Genomic DNA, 20623 nt, shown 5'->3' with positions numbered 1-20623 from the left:
AACCGTCTCCCTCTTGGAGTATGTTACTGGCAGAGCCCTTGCCCACCTAGTTCACTGTAGAACCCATAACATACTGGGGTACAGTCTGTGCCTGATGAAAGAGGGAAGGAATGAATGAATGTTAGGGACAACTGAGATAATGGACCCATTCCCGAGATAAAGCCATTCCTAGATAAGTCTAGGAAAATAAGAAGGAAAACAGTGGAACATCTCAAAAGTTAAGTATCAGGATGGGTGTGCAATTGAAGCAAGTAGGATACCGATGATCTGAGAATGCTGCCTCAATAGTTAGTGCTGAAAATACTGGCAGGCTGTGGACTCTATTGCTTCTTCTAAAGGAATCAATAACAAACAATATGATATGCCCATGACGAGGATCCCGCAGTCCCTGAAACTCAACTGTCAGGCATATATAAACAAATTATTCTATGCTATTGTCTTCAAGACCATACACATCATAAGAAACAGAACTGACAACTAAAATCCATCAAAGCAATGCTGATCCGTTCCCAGAGAATAACCTAACCCTAAAATAACCGTCAGGATTGTATGTATAAGTATTTATAAGTCAATCTTGTTCAAGTTCAAACTTTTTTATATTTGAATTTTGTTGTGTGGTTATTTCTCAGTTTTTCGAGCACTTACTGCTCATTTTCACTGTCTGAAAATGAGAGCAATAAATACGAGAAGGGAAAACTGTAAATTATCCTGAAATAAGTCTTAATCCTTAAAAATTACTGGGGTGATTGTTGAAAAACACTGATAGATTTCATGCCATAACAATAAGGTCTAAACAGCATATAACTAATATTCTTCTAATAATGAAAATACAACAAAAGATGCTAAAAATTTTTCTCATAAAAAGTGGGCAATTTTTATAATACAAGTAAAAGTTTCATTACTACCAGACCATTTAAATTACACCCAAATCAGAAATGTGTTAACCATTAGAAACATAAGAGGAGCCGGCCGGGCGCGGTGGCTCAAGCCTGTAATCCCAGCACTTTGGGAGGCCGAGACGGGCGAATCACAAGGTCAGGAGATCGAGACCATCCTGGCTAACCCGGTGAAACCCCGTCTCTACTAAAAAGTACAGAAAACCAGCCGGGCGAGGTGGCGGGCGCCTGTAGTCCCAGCTACTCGGGAGACTGAGGCAGGAGAATGGCGTAAACCCGGGAGGCGGAGCTTGTAGTGAGCTGAGATCTGGCCACTGCACTCCAACCTGGGCAACAGAGCGAGACTCCGTCTCAAAAAAAAAAAAAAAAAAAAAAAGAAACATAAGAGGACACTTTTCCACTGATACTTGGCATTTAGGATCAAAGGCAGTCTTCTGCAAATCTGATATTAAAACTTGTCAAAAGCAAAATCAAATTGTAAAAGAGCCCCAAAAAAAAAAAAAAAGAAGTAGTTATTGCTACCACTTTTTGACTGGCATGCAGACTTTTTTAAACACAAGTTTGATATAATTGAAATATAAAGCAAAAGTTTGAAGTGTCAAGTCTAATACACTAGAAATATTACAAGCCTAATACTGTACAAGAATTAAGGCATAATTAATCATAAGGTTAAAGCTGTAGACACATCAAATAAATGATTCTGAATAGCAATGCAACAAGAACAGTATCAACATTTAGATTCCACTTTGGAAGAACTCACAACCATTCTAGCACTGGATCAAGACTCCTCCAACAAAACAGTTCCTAGACGATAGAAAACTGAGCTCCTTTGAGTGACCAGGTTCATATTAAGAATCAATCTTAAAATAGGAAAATAAATGAAATCTATGAAATATATATGAGCATAACTTTGATGGACGATGACTGTGAAATCCACTTTGTTCTCTTTTCCCTCCCCCACCTCACCATTTCAAAAATAATTTGCCTTCAAAAGCATGTCAATAAATCTGCAAGTTTTAAAATAATAGAAAGCATGTGCCCCATGTGTTGGCCAGATTCATTTTTTATGATATACGTCCTCTGCATTAAAATAAACATTTCTGATAAAGAAAGTAATGAAAAGAAATCAAAAGGATCCATTTCAAAAATTTTACATCTCTCAATGCAACACAGGACTGAATTTATTAAACTTGGCCCCGCTAATTAAATTGAACTTGTGATCTCTAGTTAGAATCACCTGTAAATGATAAAAAGGTGTCCGAAGTTTCAGTTGATGAGGGATACAAAATGTTCTCAAGTCTGAGAGTTTTAAGCTAAGGACTTAAAAAAAAATTACATACTTCATATTTTTGGTTTTGTCCTTCTTATTTTAAAAATAAGTGCTTATGAAGATTTTAAAAAGAGAACATTTCTGACACCCACGAATTTCTATAACTACAAGTGAGATGATATTGAAACCAGAAAATAAGAATCCTACTCTAGAATATATTATTAGATCCACATAACTGGTTCTACTTATCAGAACACCCTTGAGGCTATGAAAATATCCATAGCAGAATAATTTAATCACCAGGTAATCCCACATCTCCTGTAAAGAGAAACACATCTTACATTTCAATATCTGCCCTCTTGTTTTTATTCTGAGAACAGGTTTTTCAAGGACAAAATGCTTAAAGTTTCTTCTTTGAACATTTGCGGTCTCTATAAATAACTTTTAATCCTCTCTTTTCAACCAACAGATAATCACAAAATAAAAAATGCCAAAAATGAAAGCTTAATAAGCTTCAAAACAAACACACACAAAAAACTCACACTAGAGTGTGGAAAGGGAGAATTCAAAAAGAAAGTCTTAATGAAAATCCCTAAGAATGAGTCCTCTACTCAGGGAACCACAGAAACGCCATCCCACGCCCCAACAACGCACATTCCATCCACTGCACGAACAAATGCACAGTATGAACGCAATGAACTAATTAATGGTATTAAGAAACAAAAATGAGAATCCAGGAGAAATGAATGTGTGTGCTACTATCTTGTAAAAATCAAGAGCTGGTCTAACATCTAGGTCATGTATTTGTATAAATTCTGATTTTTAAACTCACCTGATTCATTTTCAATTCCTGTTGTGTTCTGTAAAGATACACACAACAAAGAAACTTCTTTGATTACATGAACCCTAAAAAGAAAAACAGACAATTGTAATATGTACCTGCCTACAAATTTACAGGGATTTAAAACCACATACAGAACTGTAGAGTTTGCTCAAAGGGCTATTTATAAAGCAACTCTATGCCAAATCAACTTCAATCTATGCTGAGAGCTTCCTTGTCAGATTTATTATCTCCAGTAAAATAGATTTCTTACTCCTCTTTACTAGGGCTTCACTGTACTCTACAACTGAAAGCAGACTCATTAGGATGACATCAAATCTTTACTTTGGAACTGCATCATTCCTAAGAAGAAATAAATTAGCTTTGTTAATAGAAATACAAAGCATTATTGAGTACCTTATTATGCAATATAAGTGTCCTTCTTTTTCTTTTACCAATACTGTGTTGAATGTAAACACCATTAGACCCCATTACATTATTCTGTTTTTCAAGTTCCTGAATTAGAAAGGTGAATTTACTAACATTGGCCACCGGGAGGTCTCTCTGAGGAAAAGAACAAAAAACTGGCAGTAAAATGCAAATGTTTTAATAAAAGATGTTTGGAAACAGCTACACTGTCCCTTTTAAAACCCGTGTTCAATGTATTCATAGTACAGTAAATTAAGAAGACAAAATTATTTCTTGTAAGTGCATATGACATGTTTGTTTCTAAATAATAATCTCTGAAAATGGTCCTTTCTACAATGTATGCCTTAAGAGTCATATGATGTAATTCAAAATATATTAAATCACGACACTTTAAGTAGAACTTCCACTGTAAGGTTCTAAACATTTCCCACAAGTTTATATACATACACCATTAGGCATAATTCTCCTATTTCTTTATGTACTTGTTTATAACCTATCTTTCCTTCCTTGACTCACAAGCCTCTGCTTACATTGTAACATTATGTTCTAATTGTTAATAACCCAAAGAATACATTCTTCCTACTGCCTACCCACTGTTTTGATATTTTACCCTTGTTTTTTAATAAGGTAGTTGGATTTTTCTTTCCTTTTCTTGATCTATTTAACCACTCACCTGATCACCCTTAACCACCAAAAGCACTATATTTAAGTTAGGGCCTGGCCGTCTGAACTACTTTTATTCATCATTGGCATAAGGATATATTCCATGAGATTGCATCTTGTTAGTGAGCGCACTGCTAGCCAAACCAATATAAACTCTTGGTAAGCAAGTACTCAGAAGAAAAAAAAAAAAAAAAAAAAAGCCAGAGAATTGAAAGTTAAACCATGAAGTCCATTCCTTTACATTTTAATACTGAGCATCTTTCTCATCTGTATTTACATGTCCTGCCTTAGTAAACATCATATATTGAACATAATCAACCCTCTTCTCTAAGACTTAAGATTGTTATCAAGCTAAAAATGTGTATTTTGGTATTAAATAGTGATGAGGTTAGTCATCTCTCAGATGTGCACACCTGACCCTTGACCAGAAATGCCTACTGACTACTATCCAATTCCATGTGGTGGCCCTGCATGACACCTTATTCCCCCAGGTGAATAAGATGTTAGGGGTTTCACTTGTCCTCTTACAAAGCTTTTATGGGTAGATGTATTAACACTGGCTCAGGGGAGTTCTCTTTGAGGAACAGAACAAAATACCTCTGCGGTAAAATGCAAATGTTTTAATAAAAGATGTTTGGAAAGAGCTATAATGCTTTACCATTTCCCTTTGTTTGCCTTTTCCCTCTCACAAGAATCATCAGTATTATGATCACACTATCATTTACGAAGCTTCTTCCAAGGACCAGCAGGCACTGTGCTGCCTTCAGTGAACCAGCTCAGGTCCCCTTCACCAAAATAAGCACAGCACCAGCATCCTCAATTAACAGGAGCTTAAGATAATTCGGTCAAGGTCTCATAATTTTGGTTTCTGCTAAAGCACCTAAACTACATTTCACCCATTTTTTACTCCTGCCTCCCAATGAGCACCCACTATGTGTCAAGCACTGCCCTTGAGCAGTGGAAAGGAGGAAGATCCCTGCCCTTTTGGGGAAGACAGCTACAGTAAATACATAAGTAAAATATGTGGCATGCCAGAAAATGAAAGTGCTTTAGAAAAAAATAAAGAGTTACGGAGAGGGAGATAGTTATCACAATCTGTCTCTACCTCTATGTGTGCAAATTCAACAATGTGGTCAGAGAAGGACTCAGAAGGGGCAGTCTACATAAAAGCCAGGAAAGGGACGAGCTTCGAATAGGAAAGTATGGGGAGAAATGTTATATGGAGGTGGAGGTGGAAGTGAAAGCGAGAAGCCTCACAAGGCTGCGAGCCTGGGGAAGCAGAGAGGGAGCCACGATGTTGGTGTGGCTGGTACACAGTCGGTGAGGGGCACATGAAGAAGCAATGTGGGAGGCTGATGCCCAATCTAACCAAGAGACGATGGGGGCATGGCTCAGGCAGTAGAAGAGATATGAGAAGTAACTGGATCCTGGATGGACGGACGGAGGGAGGGATGGATAGAATTTTTATTTTATTTTATTTATTTTTTTGAGATGGAGTCTCGTTCTGTCACCAGGCTAGAGTGCAGTGGTGTGATCTCGGTTCACTGCAAGCTCCGCCTCCCGGGTTCAAGCAACTCTCCTGCCTCAGCCTCCCAAGTAGCTAGTACTACAGGTGTGCGCCACCATGCCCAGTCAATATTTTTGTATTCTTAGTAGAGACAGAGTTTCACCATGTTGACCATGATGGTCTCGAGCACCCAAGATGTACTGCAGTTTTAGATCTTAGGCATGAAAGAAAGAAAGGAAGTCAGGGATGGCACTGAGGTTTTTGTCCTGAGGGCATGGGAGGATGGAGCTGCTGTTTTGAGACGCTGCCTTCTTCTCACCATCTGCTTTTCATGTTTTCCCTCTTTAACACTTCTTTTCCTCACCTTTTGTCATTGCTAGCTCATAGGCACAATTCAGACAGCTGAGATATCCTAACATCTGATACTGAATAACTAAAATAGTACTTAAAACATTGTATTCTTTATTATCTCAATGAATCTCATGTTTTTCTTTTTTTCTGGAGACGGGGTAGTACTCTGTCACCCAGGTTGGAATGCAGTGACACAATCACAGCTCAGTGCAGCCTCGAACTCCTGGGCTCAAATGATCCTCCCACCTCAGCCTCCTAAGTAACTAAGACAACAGGCTTGCACCACCATGCCCGGCTGATTTTTTTTTTTTTTTTTTTTTTTTTTTTGGCAAAGACGGAGTCTCACCTTGTTGCCCAGGCTATCATCTTTTTCTTTTCTTTTCTTTTCTTTTTTTTTTTTTTTGTTGAAACAGAGTCTTGCTCTGTCACCCAGGCTGGAGTGCAGTGGCGCAATCTCAGCTCACTGCAAGCTCCGCCTCCCGGGTTCATGCCATTCTCCTGTCTCAGCCTCCTGAGTAGCTGGGACTACAGGTACCCGCCACTACGTCCGGCTAATTTCTTTTTGTATTTTTAGTAGAGACAGGGTTTCACCTTGTCAGCCAGGATGGTCTCGATCTCCTGACCTCGTGATCCGCCCGCCTAGGTTTCCCAAAGTGCTGGGATTACAGGCGTGAGCAGCCAGCCTGCCCAGGCTATCATCTTTTCTTAATTAAAAAAAGGTTAGAATATAATTCAGATTGTTACATAATTAATAATCTTTTCTTTCTACACTACCTGTTTCCTCTCTGTCCAAATGAGAATGCACTTATTATTTCTTTCAGAGAAAAGAAAAATCATAACATCTTTTTCTTAAAGATTCACTATATATCTGTGTGGGGAGAGCCTCCTCCCTATTACTTCCAATAGCTAATTGCTAAAAACCAGACCCTCATTTTTTCCTCTCTGCCTCTTGGACTCACAAAATTGTCAATCTATATACATAAAATACTGTACAACAACAAAAACACTGTAAATCTGACAGTGAATTCTCAAATGTTATTTTAAAAACTTAATTCTTTATTCAACTATATCAGAAACAAGGGGTATTAAAGGCAAAGAAGACCTGGGCAGAGTCTCTCAACAGAAGAACCCTGCATTTTGGACTGGCCAACTCCTTGAGCAAGACAGTCCCTTTCCTTATGGGCATTTAACATTGCTCTGAGCAATCAACACTAGCAGTGCCTCCAATAATTCTGACAATCGAAAATACCTACACACATTCTCAAATACCCTTCCAACTGAGAACTTCTGAATGTGGTAACCATGTGATGAGCTGCAACAGGATAATAATGTATTTTAAGGCAACTACAGCATCTAAAAATGTTTGGAATAACTTCCTTAAGATTTCTCCAGCACTGCTCAAAACCCCCATGGAAGTGTCATGGCAATCCTACATAACTTTCATATTCAGTGTTGACTTCAACAGTCCTGTCTTTACACGCCCATGTAACTAACACACGGTGTCTCCAGGCCAAGGTTTTATCAAATGTGAGAACCTGAATGATCAATCCAGCAGTGCAGAGGCAGAGAGAAATCTTTCCAAGTGTATCACCGAAACCTTAACAATTCTGCCAAACACTCTTTTTTAAAGCGCTAAACAATTAAGTGCCTCTGCTTTGCTAACGGCAGATACTGAAAATCTTTAAATCCCTAGGACTTCTCCAACCTTGGCTTATGCCTTAGTTTCTTTTCTGGATTTCCATGTCTGATCAAACCTTCTTGAATATTTCTACAGCACCCCTTGAATAAGTCTAACATATCCCTTCTATCCCACCTTAATATTTATCAGTCCTATAAGAGCATACACTCTTAGAAAATAAGAGTTTGATCTCTATTTTACATATCTAAGATTTTAATATGAGTAGATGCACTTAACTTTTCAAGATATCGCTTTCGAGTTCTAGACAAATCAGTCTTAGAAACATTTATTAATAGCATAAAGATGATTTGATCATTAATGATCAGTATCAATATAACAACAATAAAATAATTTGAGTCATTTTTAAGATACTAGTCCCATAAAGTGTCAACACAACCTCGACAACTGTTAAGCTGCTGTCTTCTGACATGGAAGTCCAGAGACCAGAAAATCTAGACACATGTGGGACAGCCCTTTCCCTGGGTCATACCAGCCCTGCAGCCCCAGCACTCTCTATTACCAATCCTCTGAAATTAAGCAGGTTTATCTAAACAAAGACACCAACTAGCATTAATATAATACATGTTACACTTAAACTGTCTTCATATCTGCCCTTTACGGACTTCTAAAAATCTACAAATCTATATGAAAGGCAAAGTAGGAGCAACAGATTTTTTTTTAATTAGTTTAAGTCTGTGGGGGAAGGGACAGAATTGGGAAAATACATATTTGATTTGTACATTCACCTTTAAATCACTGATATAATTTTTTACAATTTTCTTTAGGATCACTTTAGATCTCTGGCAGGGAGGGAAGAGTATCTGGAAAATAATTAACTTTGCAATAGTCACATAGAAGTCACTGATATTATTTTACAATTATTTTAAGTTACAAAAAATTCTACATTGTGACATCAAGAATCAGAAAAAAACTAACTTTTATGATTCAGGAAGTTTATGGATAAAGAGTAAAACAGAAATAAGTAAGAGAATATGTTTTTATCGAATTTAAAAGACCAGAATGAAAACATGGACTAGACACAAGAAAAAAAGTTGCCATTTTGGGAAAGGAGTCTTAGAAAGTTCACGGCCAACATAAAAAAAAATTCTAAAGCTAATCACCACATAAAGAAGATCTCAAGGCAAATAAATACTGTAGCAAATACAGAGATGATTCAGCTTTTAGCAGACTAGATTTGTAGTGTCGTCTAACACTGACCTTAACTTACTCTGACCAAAAGATTCTTGCAATCCTGAAACTTCTAGAAAAATAATAAAAATGTCTGAAATACGCCTTCTCAAAAACAGTTTTTACTGATTTCAAAATGCTATTAAAGTATTCACTGTCATAGAAAACTACCACGTATAACTCCTAAATTACAATCTTTGAACTTTTCTTTCTTCAGAAAATCTCCACAACTAGAATCTGTAAACTTCAGATATCAATATGAAAACACGTAGCACCCACTTGTTAGATTAAACAAAAGCACAGATATTGAATCTGCCCAGGAATTTGGTAAATGAAAATTCATCAGTTTTCCTTTTCTAAAACAATACAATTTCACAAGAGTAATCATCTAGCTTCATACTAAAAAATATAGCCCCAACCTTGGTATTAAAATGCAGACTATATTACCAAATTAAATAAAGTGAAAAATCAAATCTGATACTTTAAGAATGAGGAGATTCCATGTGTGTGGAGAGAGAGAGACTGCGCAGACAGGAAAGGTGTGGCAAGCTGCTGAACCAGAGGCAATGAATTCCTTCTGCTTGAAACCACTCACGCCTCTCACCCCGGGAAGGATTTCTCCCAAGACCAAAAGACAATGGTTAACACAGAGTATACCACATACAGCAATTTCCCTACCTACAAATATATAAGAAGAGATACAAGAATAGAATGTTCACAAATAAACCAGTCATTTCTCCCATTTCACTGATCAGTTTCCTCAGTGAGGCCCAGAAAATGCAGACAACTATCGCAGGCCCCAATTCCCCGAATGCATAGAGCAGAGAAACCTAAATAGCCAAGCGGAGTGTAGCGGCTTTACTCCTGGTGGGACGATCTGATACTAATAACACAGATTCCATGGAACAGATCAGAAAAAAGCAAGGGTCTGCTCTTCTCAGTGGCTTTAGAGCCGCAGAGCTCCAATGAGAAAATGAGGCTGATTCAAGCTTTTGTTTGAAATATCTAAGTTTATAGAGCTCTGAGGTCAACAGCCCTCCGGCTCCAATGGGCCCCAAGCAATTAAATAACACCATATCAAAATGTCAAATAAGGGACCTGCTGATATGCTAGGAAAGGACTATAAATCCACATTTAGATTGTGGCATTCCAGGGTTTTTTCCCTGTCAGAATATCTCTTCCTTTACTTGGGGAAAAAAAAAAAAGATTAAAGGGGAAATTTTCAAAAGCTACTGCTCCAAGCATCCATTAATAATGAGCCAGCTCGGAAGCAAACGTATGGCAGTTGCTGATTATTTATTCTTTATTATTGATTGCTGTTATTGACAGCTATTAATATATGCTCTCCCTCATACTTTTGATTAAATTTATACACCTAAGTCATATTCCACTGAACATGTAATTTATTACATCACAAATCTCAAGCTTTGTTTAGGGTTCCTACAATAATTCCCTATAACCCCCTTATTAAAAATACCCAGTTTCTCTAAAGAAATTAAAACATATTATCTTAGCTCTCACTATAGGATATTCCTCCCCTCCAATGGTACAAAAAAAAAACAAAAAACAAAGAATTATTGTCAATTTTCCTGCATGAAGTAACTCCATCCAATCAAAGCACTCTTGAATTAAAATGTTAATTTCCTTTCCTTATTTTCAAGACTAATTGCCAAGAAACACAAATGTAAAAATCTGGGGGCAGGTCAGAATACAAGTTTTCCAATCAGTCCCTGCTCTCTGATGAGAACTATGCTGCAGATTCAAGGCCATTATTACCTCCTGCAAAACAGTATTAAAGTAACAGAAGCTTCCATGAAAGATTCTTTTCTGACATTTTCCCTACATTAGATGTATAAAAACTTTAACTTAGAAAAGGAAAATTAAATCAATTCTTTACTAACGTTCAAATGCCAAGCTTCTAACTCAAGACAAAATTTCTAAAGCAAGATGCCATATGATAGCTCATTTCACAACTCCCAAAACAAAATGAATCCTCAGTTGACCCCTGTGAGTTACCGTTTTTCCACTGGAGTTGCCAATGCAGATGTTACTTTTCAAATTAAGAGATGTCTAGGAATCCTGCAAAATACTTGTGAATTTCCTGAAAAGCGAAAGAACGCTATAGCAGCACGGACAGGGTAGTGGTCCTTGCACCCAGGTCTTCATTTCTCACATGAAGACTCTCTAAGCAATACAGACATCTTACAAGGAGCTGCTCGGAGCTCTCTTCATCTTCCATACAACCTGCACATAAATGATGGGGAGGCTTCCTGAATCCACAGGTGAATAACCTAAAGCAAAATCAGAAGTCATAACAGATACAATGACAACTTAAACTCTTTTGCTACAGTGTCAGGCACACTTATATTACTACAAGATTCTATAGGTCTTCTCCCAAGATTTTACTAAGTTGTTTTTTTCTTTCTTTCTTTTTTTTTTTTTTTGGTAGAAAGTGACTCTTTTATTTTAAATAATTTGAGCTTTGGGGTTTATTCTCTAAATATGTTACTACTTCTCTAGAGTATTTAAAAATAATGGCAATGCCTGCTGTTTGCAGAGCAAAGTGTGTGCACTGTTCTACAGTTTAAGAGGTCCTTAAAACTACACACATGAGCTTTTTTTGGGGGAAAAAAAGTATATTTCCTCAAAATAAATCGTTAGTAGTTCTTGTTTCAAGGTGAAGATAAATAAATGCCTAACCATTTATGATAAAAAAAAAAAAAAAAGATGAAAGACTGTCTTTTTATGTTTGTCTGCTTTAGTCCGCAAAACAGTGCAACTCAAGTGGGCATCAGTGCAGAGCAAGGACAGAAGAGATGGGCGGTTCTAGGGGGCTCTGAGTTCCATGCTAAATCGAAACTTGACCTTGTGGTAGAGTTCCCAGATACCGTGTGAGGGGTTACTATCCTATTCCACACCCTATTCCAAAAGGTCTGCGGAGAAGGATGGAAGAGGAATGACTGAGAAGCAGAGCCTACGATCACCTGTAAGAGGAGCCTGGTTTCATGGCAGCCCATCAGGAAGGCAGCGTTGGCACCTGGGATGGGCAAAGAGGAGTTCTGGACTAGAAGGCACCATCGACAAGACAAAATTGAATATTTCAGGAAGATAAAGTTGACAGAAAAGAATGAGGAAGTAGCTGAGGAGAGGGCAGCCAGAAAGACTGGGGCCAGGCAAGTCGGTTCAGAATCCAAGAGAACAGGCAATTAGGGTTTGAACTGCAGTCAAGAGCTGAAACAAAAAATATGATTGACACTGCAGAGGGAAGGAATGGGCAGAATGTTAGCTAACTGAACAGGAGGTAAAAAAGAAATGGCAAAGATGAATCCCAAAATTGGAATGTGAGTGACTGCAGGAATGGTGGTTTGAATATATTTTAAAGAGCAGTCAGGAGTAGGAACAATATTTAAGTGAAAGGTGGTGAGCTCCATTTTTTTTTTTTTTTTGAGACGGAGTCTCACTTTGTCTCCCAGGCTGGAGTGCAGTGGCGCAATCTCGGCTCACTGCAACCTCCGCCTCCCAGGTTCAAGCAATTCTCCTGCCTCAGCCTCCTGAGTAGCTGGATTACAGGTGTCCACCACCACACCCAGCTAATTTTTGTGTTTTCAGTAGAGATGGGGTTTCACCATGTTGGCCAGGCTGGTCTTGAACTCCTGACCTCGTGATCCACCAGCCTCGGCCTCCCAAAGTGCTGGGATTACAGGCATGAGCCACCGCACCTGGCCAGTGAGCTCCATTTTACTAACTCTAAGGAGATGCCCAACCTTCCCAGGAAGTGTACATCAGTCTCAAGTGGAAGAACAGGTCGAAGCACAAACAGGCCATCAACATCGGGATGGAGATTCAGAAGTCCCAAGTGGGTGCCTCAGGAAAGGAAATTGCCAAGCGGAAAAATATCCACAAAGAAGGGCAGACGGTGAAGGATGTGGCTTTGTGAAAGGCACGGAAGGAGCTAGAAAAAATAGTGGCCCCTTCCACCAAGTTCTGTAAGAGTGGGAGGGAAGGTCAAAACGCCTAAGGACCCAATAGATAACTGGGAAGGTTTTTCTCTCAACAATAACTGCCATGTTATTTCACAACACTCATTGTATTAGGAGAAATATCTAAGAAAAAATGTTACTAATGTTCATGAAAAACCTGAAGTATCTCAAATTGCCTGCCTATTCTTTATTCATCTCAAAACATTCTGATGAGAAAGAAAGGTAATCACAGTCTTCACCTTACAAATAGGAAGAGATAACAGGGGACAAGTGACCCACCTACCCCCACCACAGCCGAAAATCACTTGTACTCCATGCTTGATCTGCGATACTGTCATTCTGTACATTGAGGTAGGGCTCCATTAAATTACTCGAGAGTTGCATTCATACATTTATCTCCCCAAGCAGGTGAGCTGACCTGCCTTCTAACAAGTGGTAACAGAGCTTCACAATTAAGAATCTAAATTTATCCCAAGAGCCATCCTTTTGAAAACTCCTACTTTCAGATGTACTGTAAAACTAAGTCTTTCAGAATTATAGCAAAGTCCCTAAAAAATAAGTCTCACAGCATGAGGAACATTTAGAATGTCACTTTTACACTGATACTCCAGATTATATTTAATTTATATTCTCTTAACAAGGTCTTGGGCAATGTACAGGATTCATAGTGAAGTATACTAGGGTTTAGTGAATCTTACAATTTAAATTTTGATGGCATCATTTAAATTATTTGAAAGTGCCACAGAATTATCCCACTAGAGTTTAACATAGGTCTCAGAACTACACATAAGCACATATAAAATGTGTGGGTTTTACCAATTTCCAGACAGACTGCCCCTATAATCAAACTAACAGTTGCACTTAGCTTTACATATTTCAGACAAGCTGTTCCAAGAAGTAATTCAGCTCTTTCAAAGCAAAACCCAGAGTATGATTTATTGCAAGAGCTACAAAATATTCTTTTCACCAAAATGGCTGGAAAATAATAACTATTCAGTAAAATCTCCTTTATTGCATGTTCCAAAGGACTAATAAATGAAAACACAGTATAGGCATGACATGAATCAAGACTCTAAGAATAAATACTACACAGTACTAAGAAAAATATTGTAAGTATATTTCATTCCAAATGAGCCAGATTTACTACATACAATAATTCTAATTCATGCCTCAGGAAGGTGGGGGTGGGGAATGAAAGGCATTCTCTTTAAGAAAGAATATTTAAACGACACATGCATTCATTCCAGTGAAATTATACAGATGTTCTGTAATTCAGAAAACCACCCCTACCAAATGTGGCTCCAAAAGCACATCTCTTTTCATATGTTTTATTTATCAATACATTCTGATTAAAGATGACGTATGCCACAATAAAACTTCAATCAATACTATCTATACTTAAAAGATTACAAATAAGGATTTGGCAACTTATACTTTTCCTCCTAGAGGAAAGCTGCCTTAATGCTACATGTTTTCCACAAAGATCAATGAACTATCTTTAAATTATAAAATATTAAGTTAAAGTTAGGTAAGCACTTCAAAAGTAAGCCTTACTGCCTCAGGGCAAATTCACCATTTCTGTGCATAACCTCAAATTGGTTGTTTTAAAAAAAACAGGTTTCGGAAAAACTACAGCATAACCTCTACCAATCTTCAAGGGGTTGCTGGACCAAGTTGTTTTTCTAGAAGACAACTGTTTCTGCGCTGTTCAGCATAATGGTCTACGTGCTTAAATTATTTACCACGCATCAACTCTATGCAAATTTATTCAAATTCATAATTGAATCTGTATACTAAGACTGCTGATTCCATGTCATAAAAACTCCTTCATGATCTCCAGGACACCTCACATTGCTTTACCTTATGCCACAAAACTGACGCCGAAGCGAAAGTGCTGAAACTGACCATTTAATGAAGTCAAAAAACCAAAGGTGGAAAGGAACGTGGACAGACCTGGAAGTCCATTTCTTGGCTTCAAGGTGTAAACCATCTAGTCTATCCTTACAGTTCTTAAAGAGATTCAATAATCTGTTTCAATAATTCAACCATACAGTTAGATGAGCCTTCCTTCACTGCAGCGGTTCAAATGGTATTTGGAAATGTCTGGAGATTTTATTGGCTGTCACACTGGAAGGAGGTGCTACTGGCATCTCCTTGATAGAGGACAGGGATGCTGCTAAACATCCTACAATGTACAGGACAGTCCTCCACAACAGAGAATTATCCAACCCAGATGTCAGTACGTGCAGAAGTTGAGAAACCCTGCTTTAATGGAGGCTAAGTATTGTTTTCAGTAATGGAGTCCACAGCTTTCAGACACTCCATGATGGTGGTTTTTACAGCTCTAACTAGAAACTTGTAGCTTCAAAAATAGAGAGATGGACTACCACCCCAGGCCTCTAACCAAATGTTGTCACCATAGGTGACAGCATAGCTGATGATCAGCGCACAAACCATGAAGCCCTAGACACAGGGCGGCAGTTATCTGTGGTAAGGATGGTCAGGTGATGTCCCTTATCATCTGGAAACTCCCTTAGCTACCCATCGTCATGCAAGTTTGACGATTTTCCCCCATCCATCAACCTACTCCTCTTCCAATCCCCATTATGGAGTTTTCCAGTAGAAGTCCACTGTTTTGGTTTTTTTTCTGTATGGGTATTAAAAGTAACATGAAAAGCTACTCAGAAGACACGAAAATAGTAAATAACCTAAGGTGCTTTCCATCCTGGAAAGTCTATGATTTAACAGGACTTAAAAAGGGTTTGTAAATCAGATTTGGAACTTGAAAAGAGACAGCCTGCTTAAAGAAACAGTCCCATGAATAAATAAACATCTAACGTAAAATAATCATCAAAAGAATGTGTGCAGATATATATACATAACTGCACAGCCACAGCCGAGAAGGGAAGAAAGGAAGCTGAAATTGTTACTTCTTATGAATGCACCAGCAAGAAAAATGCGTATTTAGATGCTAAAAAGCAGAATTTACATTTTTCACTGTAATCTCAAAAGATTACAGAACTTTAAAACTCACAATTTGAAAAAAACACTTTCAAACAAATCTTACTGAAAAGAAAACTCAGGCTTGGGAAACCTTACAGATCAATATGGACTTGATTGATAACTTACAGCCCATCCACTATTAAATAGCCATTAAACATAATATTGACTAGTTAGTGGCATGGATACATGCTCACCATATCATAAGGCAAGACGGGTTACAAACAATATATACACTATATTATCGATCCTGTATAAAATGTAAATATATATACGTGAATGAATTGTAAAATAAGGAAAGAAATACGCATATCCACACCAAGAGAGACAGGAAGATCTGCCAAATGTTAACAATGGTTATCTGAAGAGGGGAAGGCTATGCCCAATTTCTCTTTCTTCTTTGTGCTTTTCTCTACTTTCCAATTTTCTACAGTGAGAATCTTTTGTTATGTTTTGTGCTTACAAAACTAATACATTCTTACAGATTTAAACTGTACTGTTTCAGACCCTGTCCACAAAATAAGGAAAAAACAAATCTGAACACATCAACCTTTCAATTAAAGAAACCACCTTCAGAATCAACAAAAGCAAACATTTACTGAGCAGTATTATCATGTTCTGGCACTTTTCTAAGCACTTAAAATGTATTGACTTATTTCAATCAAACCAAAACAGATGTGTTGAGCTCTTTTTAGAGCCCTGGAATCACAGAAAATGTAAATGAGTTTTAGTTCCACTATGAATTTTGATTTGTTTCCATAGCTCGAAATGAGAGGGTTTAATAAAAATGACCTTTAAAGGTCATCTCAAGGCTAAACTAAGATTCTACATGTAAAAATTTGGCCAATAAGTGTTAGTCTGGAAGCCTCTAGAGTGATGGGGCAGCTTGGACCATCTCAAAAACACAGAACCCTACTAAAAAAGAACGTATGACTATATGTCTCAGTTCCTCCTTCTTAATATATGTAAATTTCCTATCATGTTTTTTTTTTTTAAAGGCCTACATTTTTCTGATAATTGGACACAACCGATCAAACCGAGGCGAAGTCTGTACCATTGTAAAAGAAATCATTGAAGGCTTCCATTTGTTGTTAAAAGTTTCGGTCACTTTTAATAAACCTGGAGTAAACAAAAACTTAAAGAAATATTTTAGTCGAGTTCTGGGGTAAAAATGATTGTTCTGGTATCTGGTTAAAGGGATCTAAGGACTTCCTGGGATTCAGCAAAAGACGTTCCACGTCTCAAACACACCCAAAATCTCAATACAACACTGAAAGAAAAGTGAGGGGCCAACACGAAATTTCTATTAGGGGAAATTTCAGCTGCGTAGTTCAGGAAATCAGGACTTCCCGGTTAACTGTGGGGTCGTTGCCGCAGCTCACAACCCGACACAAGGCTACAAGACTGGAGGGTCGGTGGCTCACGCGTGGATCGAAGGAACCACGAAGGTCTGGGGAATAACACTGACCTGTTAGGTTTACTTCATGTCTCACTTGCCACCATCAAAAGAGGTTCATTGATAGCTTTATTAGCAAAATTAGTAACATAGAGTTGCAAGTCTGTAACACACACACGCACACACACACACACACACCCGTGGGTCTGTGGGAACACTGAGGGAGACAATCTCCAGGTTAAAACCACACAAAAACTATTTGGGAAACACAAAGACGCAAGACAAAAAACAAATTAGGAGTGCAAATGTGCAAGACACACTCAGTAGGAACACAAAAGAGAAAAGCACAGCGTCCTGACAATTGGGACGGCGCCCGGCCCCACGTGGGGTCCCAGGTGGCCCCGCCGCCGTCGACACCCGGCCAGTCTCTGCAGCCCGCACGCGTCCCCCGCGGGGCGCGCGGCTCTTCAGAGCGACAAAGCGAATCCCGAACTTCGCCGCGGGGACCCCACGGCCGACAGGGAGTGGCCCTGCGCCGCCACCCACCCGCGGGACCACCGACCCGGAGGCCCGCGCCTCGTCCCGGGGTCCCCGGCGCGCCCGGGACCTCTGAGGGGGCGCGTCCGCCGGCCCGGACATCCCTACGGCGCCGGGTCCCCAGCGTATCGCCGCCGCCGTCGCCGCCGCGCTCCTCGCGGGGAGGGACCAGCATCCCGGCGCCAGCCCAGAGGCCGCCCACCCGCGCCGCTCCTTACCCGCGCCCGCCGCGCCCGCGCCTCAGAGCGCCGAGGGCCGCCGCCGCCACTGCTGTTCCGCCGGCCCCGGCGCCCGCGGCAGCGCCGCCGCCATCTTGGCTCCAGTCGGAAGTGACGTCGGGCGGCGCGGCAGTGGCCTGCGGGGCTGCGGGGCTGCGGGGCTCCGGGACCCCCGGCCTCGCCACGACCCCCGGAGCCCGGGCCTTGACCCTGCGCCTTCGCCCAACGGCCACCAGCCGGCCGCCGCCCCTCGTAGGTCACCGCGGATCCCATGGCGGCGCCTCGGGAAGGATCCCCGGCGGCTGGCGTCGCGGCAGGTCCGACCGCACCCTAGGGCTAGGATCCTGCGTGGTTCAAAGGTTCTCAAAGAATTAAAAACACTGGAGGAGGTGTTGGGGGGGCACGTCTGTCATTGAAGGGCATTAAGTATCTGACAAGTACATAAACGTAGACCTTATACTTCGCTGGTGTCAGAAGGACCAGTACACCCTCGCCCAAAAGGTTCAACTCCAGGCAGGCAGACGCAGCTGCTGGGTTTATCTGCTGCCCTGGTACCCAGGAGGAGTGACCGACGCTCCCCTGTGCCCGCGCTGTTCCAGTGCAGCGCCTCTGACAGCGTGGTAGTAGCCCTGCCCTTAAGGAGTTTACTGTTCCCAAGCAGGCAAACAAATGGACTGCAGAGACGACTACTCATAGATGCTCTGATGAAGATGAACTGGGTGGAACTGGAGATGGCTCTTCGACATCCAAGGATGGAGGCCTAGCACGTGGTTGAAAATGAGTTGAGTCAGGGAGAAGCACAGCCTGGAGATGAGCTGGAAAGTTGGGAGTTGTCGTTATAGATGGTGCCTGGAGCCTTGAGCACTTCAAGATAAAGTAATCCTCTGAGAATGAAGTCAGGAAGAATCCGAATGTGATGGCAACTTTGGCCCTCTGCAGAAAGCACCCAATCCAAAGACAGGATATTAAAGGCAGATGTGCTTCCAAAAATTATGAACGATCATTTATGTAATGGGTTTGATCTTAAGAAAATGTGTTGGCCAGGAGCGGTGGCTCACACCTATAATCCCAACACTTTGGGAGGCCGAGGCGGGTGGATCACGAGGTCAGGAGTTCGAGACCAGCCTGGCTAACACGGTGAAACCCCGTCTCTACTAAAAATACAAAAAATTAGCCAGGCGAGGTGGTGGGCGCCTGTAGTCCCAGCTACACGGGAAGGTGAGGCAGGAGAATGGCATGAACCTGGGAGGCGGAGCTTGCAGTGAGCCCAGATAGGGCCACTGCACTCCAACCTGGGCCACAGAGACAGACTCTGTCTCAAAAAAAAAAAAAAGAAGAAGAAGAAAACGTGTTGTATCAACATATATAATGTTATCTTACTGTAAAAGAATGAAGCTATAGCTGATGATCTAGTCAGTTATAGTAAACAAATGAAGATCACCTCGTCAGAGTAAATTTTATTAAGGCCTTGAGAAGTGACAGAGCATAAGAAAATAAGGAAAAAAAGGAAATCAAAGCTCAAGGTTTTGCTTATTTCCTCCGCTATTCAAGGAAAAGAGATCCTAGATCTGGGAGATAACCACATGCATATCATCAAAGTAGTATTCTTTGTTGTGGAGCAAAGTCATCAGACTTCTGCACCCCTTACCTAGATTAATACCTTCCAACTGGATCCATGCATCAAAATTATCTGGGGTATCTATGAAGAAAATAGGGAGACGCCACTGTTCCATCCACCATCAAAACACTGACATAGAAATCAACATTTTAAGAGAAAAGCTACGGGCTACCTGGCACTTAATAGAAGGCAAAAGGAAAATAAAGGACGTTAAATCCAAAGTGGCATGGTGAACCAGAATGTATACTAGATGGTTGGTTAAGAGAGTAGCCATTGTCTTTCCGGTCATTAATTCGTTAATCCAAAGAGACTGGCTATGTTAGTTTCTTGTGGCTGCTGTAACAAATTATCCCAAACCTGACAGCTTAAAACAACAAAAGTTTATTCTCTCACAACTCTAGAGGCTAGTAGTCCAAAATCAGTATCACTAGGCCAAAATTAAGGTGGCAGCAGGGCCAGGCTCTCTCTGGAGTCTCTAGCAGAGAATTCCTCCTTCCCTTTTCCAGCTTCTGGTGGCTGCCAGCATGCCTTGGCTTGTGACTGCATCACTCTATCTTCAAAGCCAGTATCTTCAAATCTCCGTCTGCATCTTCATATCATCTTCTCTGTATGTGGTCAAATTCCCTCTGCCTCCCTCTTACAATGACACATGTGATTGCATTTAGGACCCACCCGGATAACCTGGCCATCTCAAGATCCTTCACTTAATCACATCTGCAAGACTACACATGAAGTAGCATTTGCAGATTCTGGACGTTAGGGATGTGGACTTAGCTATGGGGTCATTATTTAGCCTACCACACTGGGTGTCTCCTCAGCGTTTCTGAGGTCACCCCACTGTTAATCTGCAGTTGTGTGTTTTTTATATGTGTATTTCTTGAACATATGTCTATTTGTCAACCTGTGCTATTTCTCAGGGTAAATAATTTGTTTAATCCAAAAAAGATCAGAGCCATCAAGAATACAGTAGTTTAATGAGCACTTATTATCCATGTGATATGTTAAATATCACTCTTTTGCCTCTTTGAAAAGGTGAAATGTATTGTTTAGCCTACCACACTGAGTGTCTCCT

At 40.2% G+C, this 20623-nt stretch overlaps 1 protein-coding gene across 2 annotated transcripts in view; it reads right to left on the bottom strand.

The window, feature by feature from the left end:
* PRDM2 (PR/SET domain 2) overlaps window positions 1-18013 on the bottom strand; it is a 126803-nt gene extending 108790 nt beyond the window's left edge. The window contains exons 1-2 of one of the 2 annotated variants that reach the window (XM_025402686.1): window positions 17934-18013; window positions 2999-3072 (exon numbers count right to left, since the gene is read on the bottom strand). In XM_025402686.1, the coding sequence (XP_025258471.1) occupies window positions 2999-3007 (9 nt within the window). In that variant the 5' untranslated portion in view covers window positions 3008-3072; window positions 17934-18013. Of the gene's footprint in view, window positions 1-2998; window positions 3073-12583; window positions 13625-17933 lie in introns of those variants that run through there. The other variant, XM_025402696.1, reaches the window with a different exon arrangement.
* Window positions 18014-20623: the final 2610 nt, after the last annotated feature.

The sequence above is a fragment of the Theropithecus gelada genome, chromosome 1 (assembly GCF_003255815.1).
Source record: "Theropithecus gelada isolate Dixy chromosome 1, Tgel_1.0, whole genome shotgun sequence".
In the NCBI taxonomy this organism is placed as follows: domain Eukaryota; kingdom Metazoa; phylum Chordata; class Mammalia; order Primates; family Cercopithecidae; genus Theropithecus; species Theropithecus gelada.
Note: the sequence above shows the minus strand (reverse complement) of the source record. Positions and strands in the feature narration are given on the sequence as shown.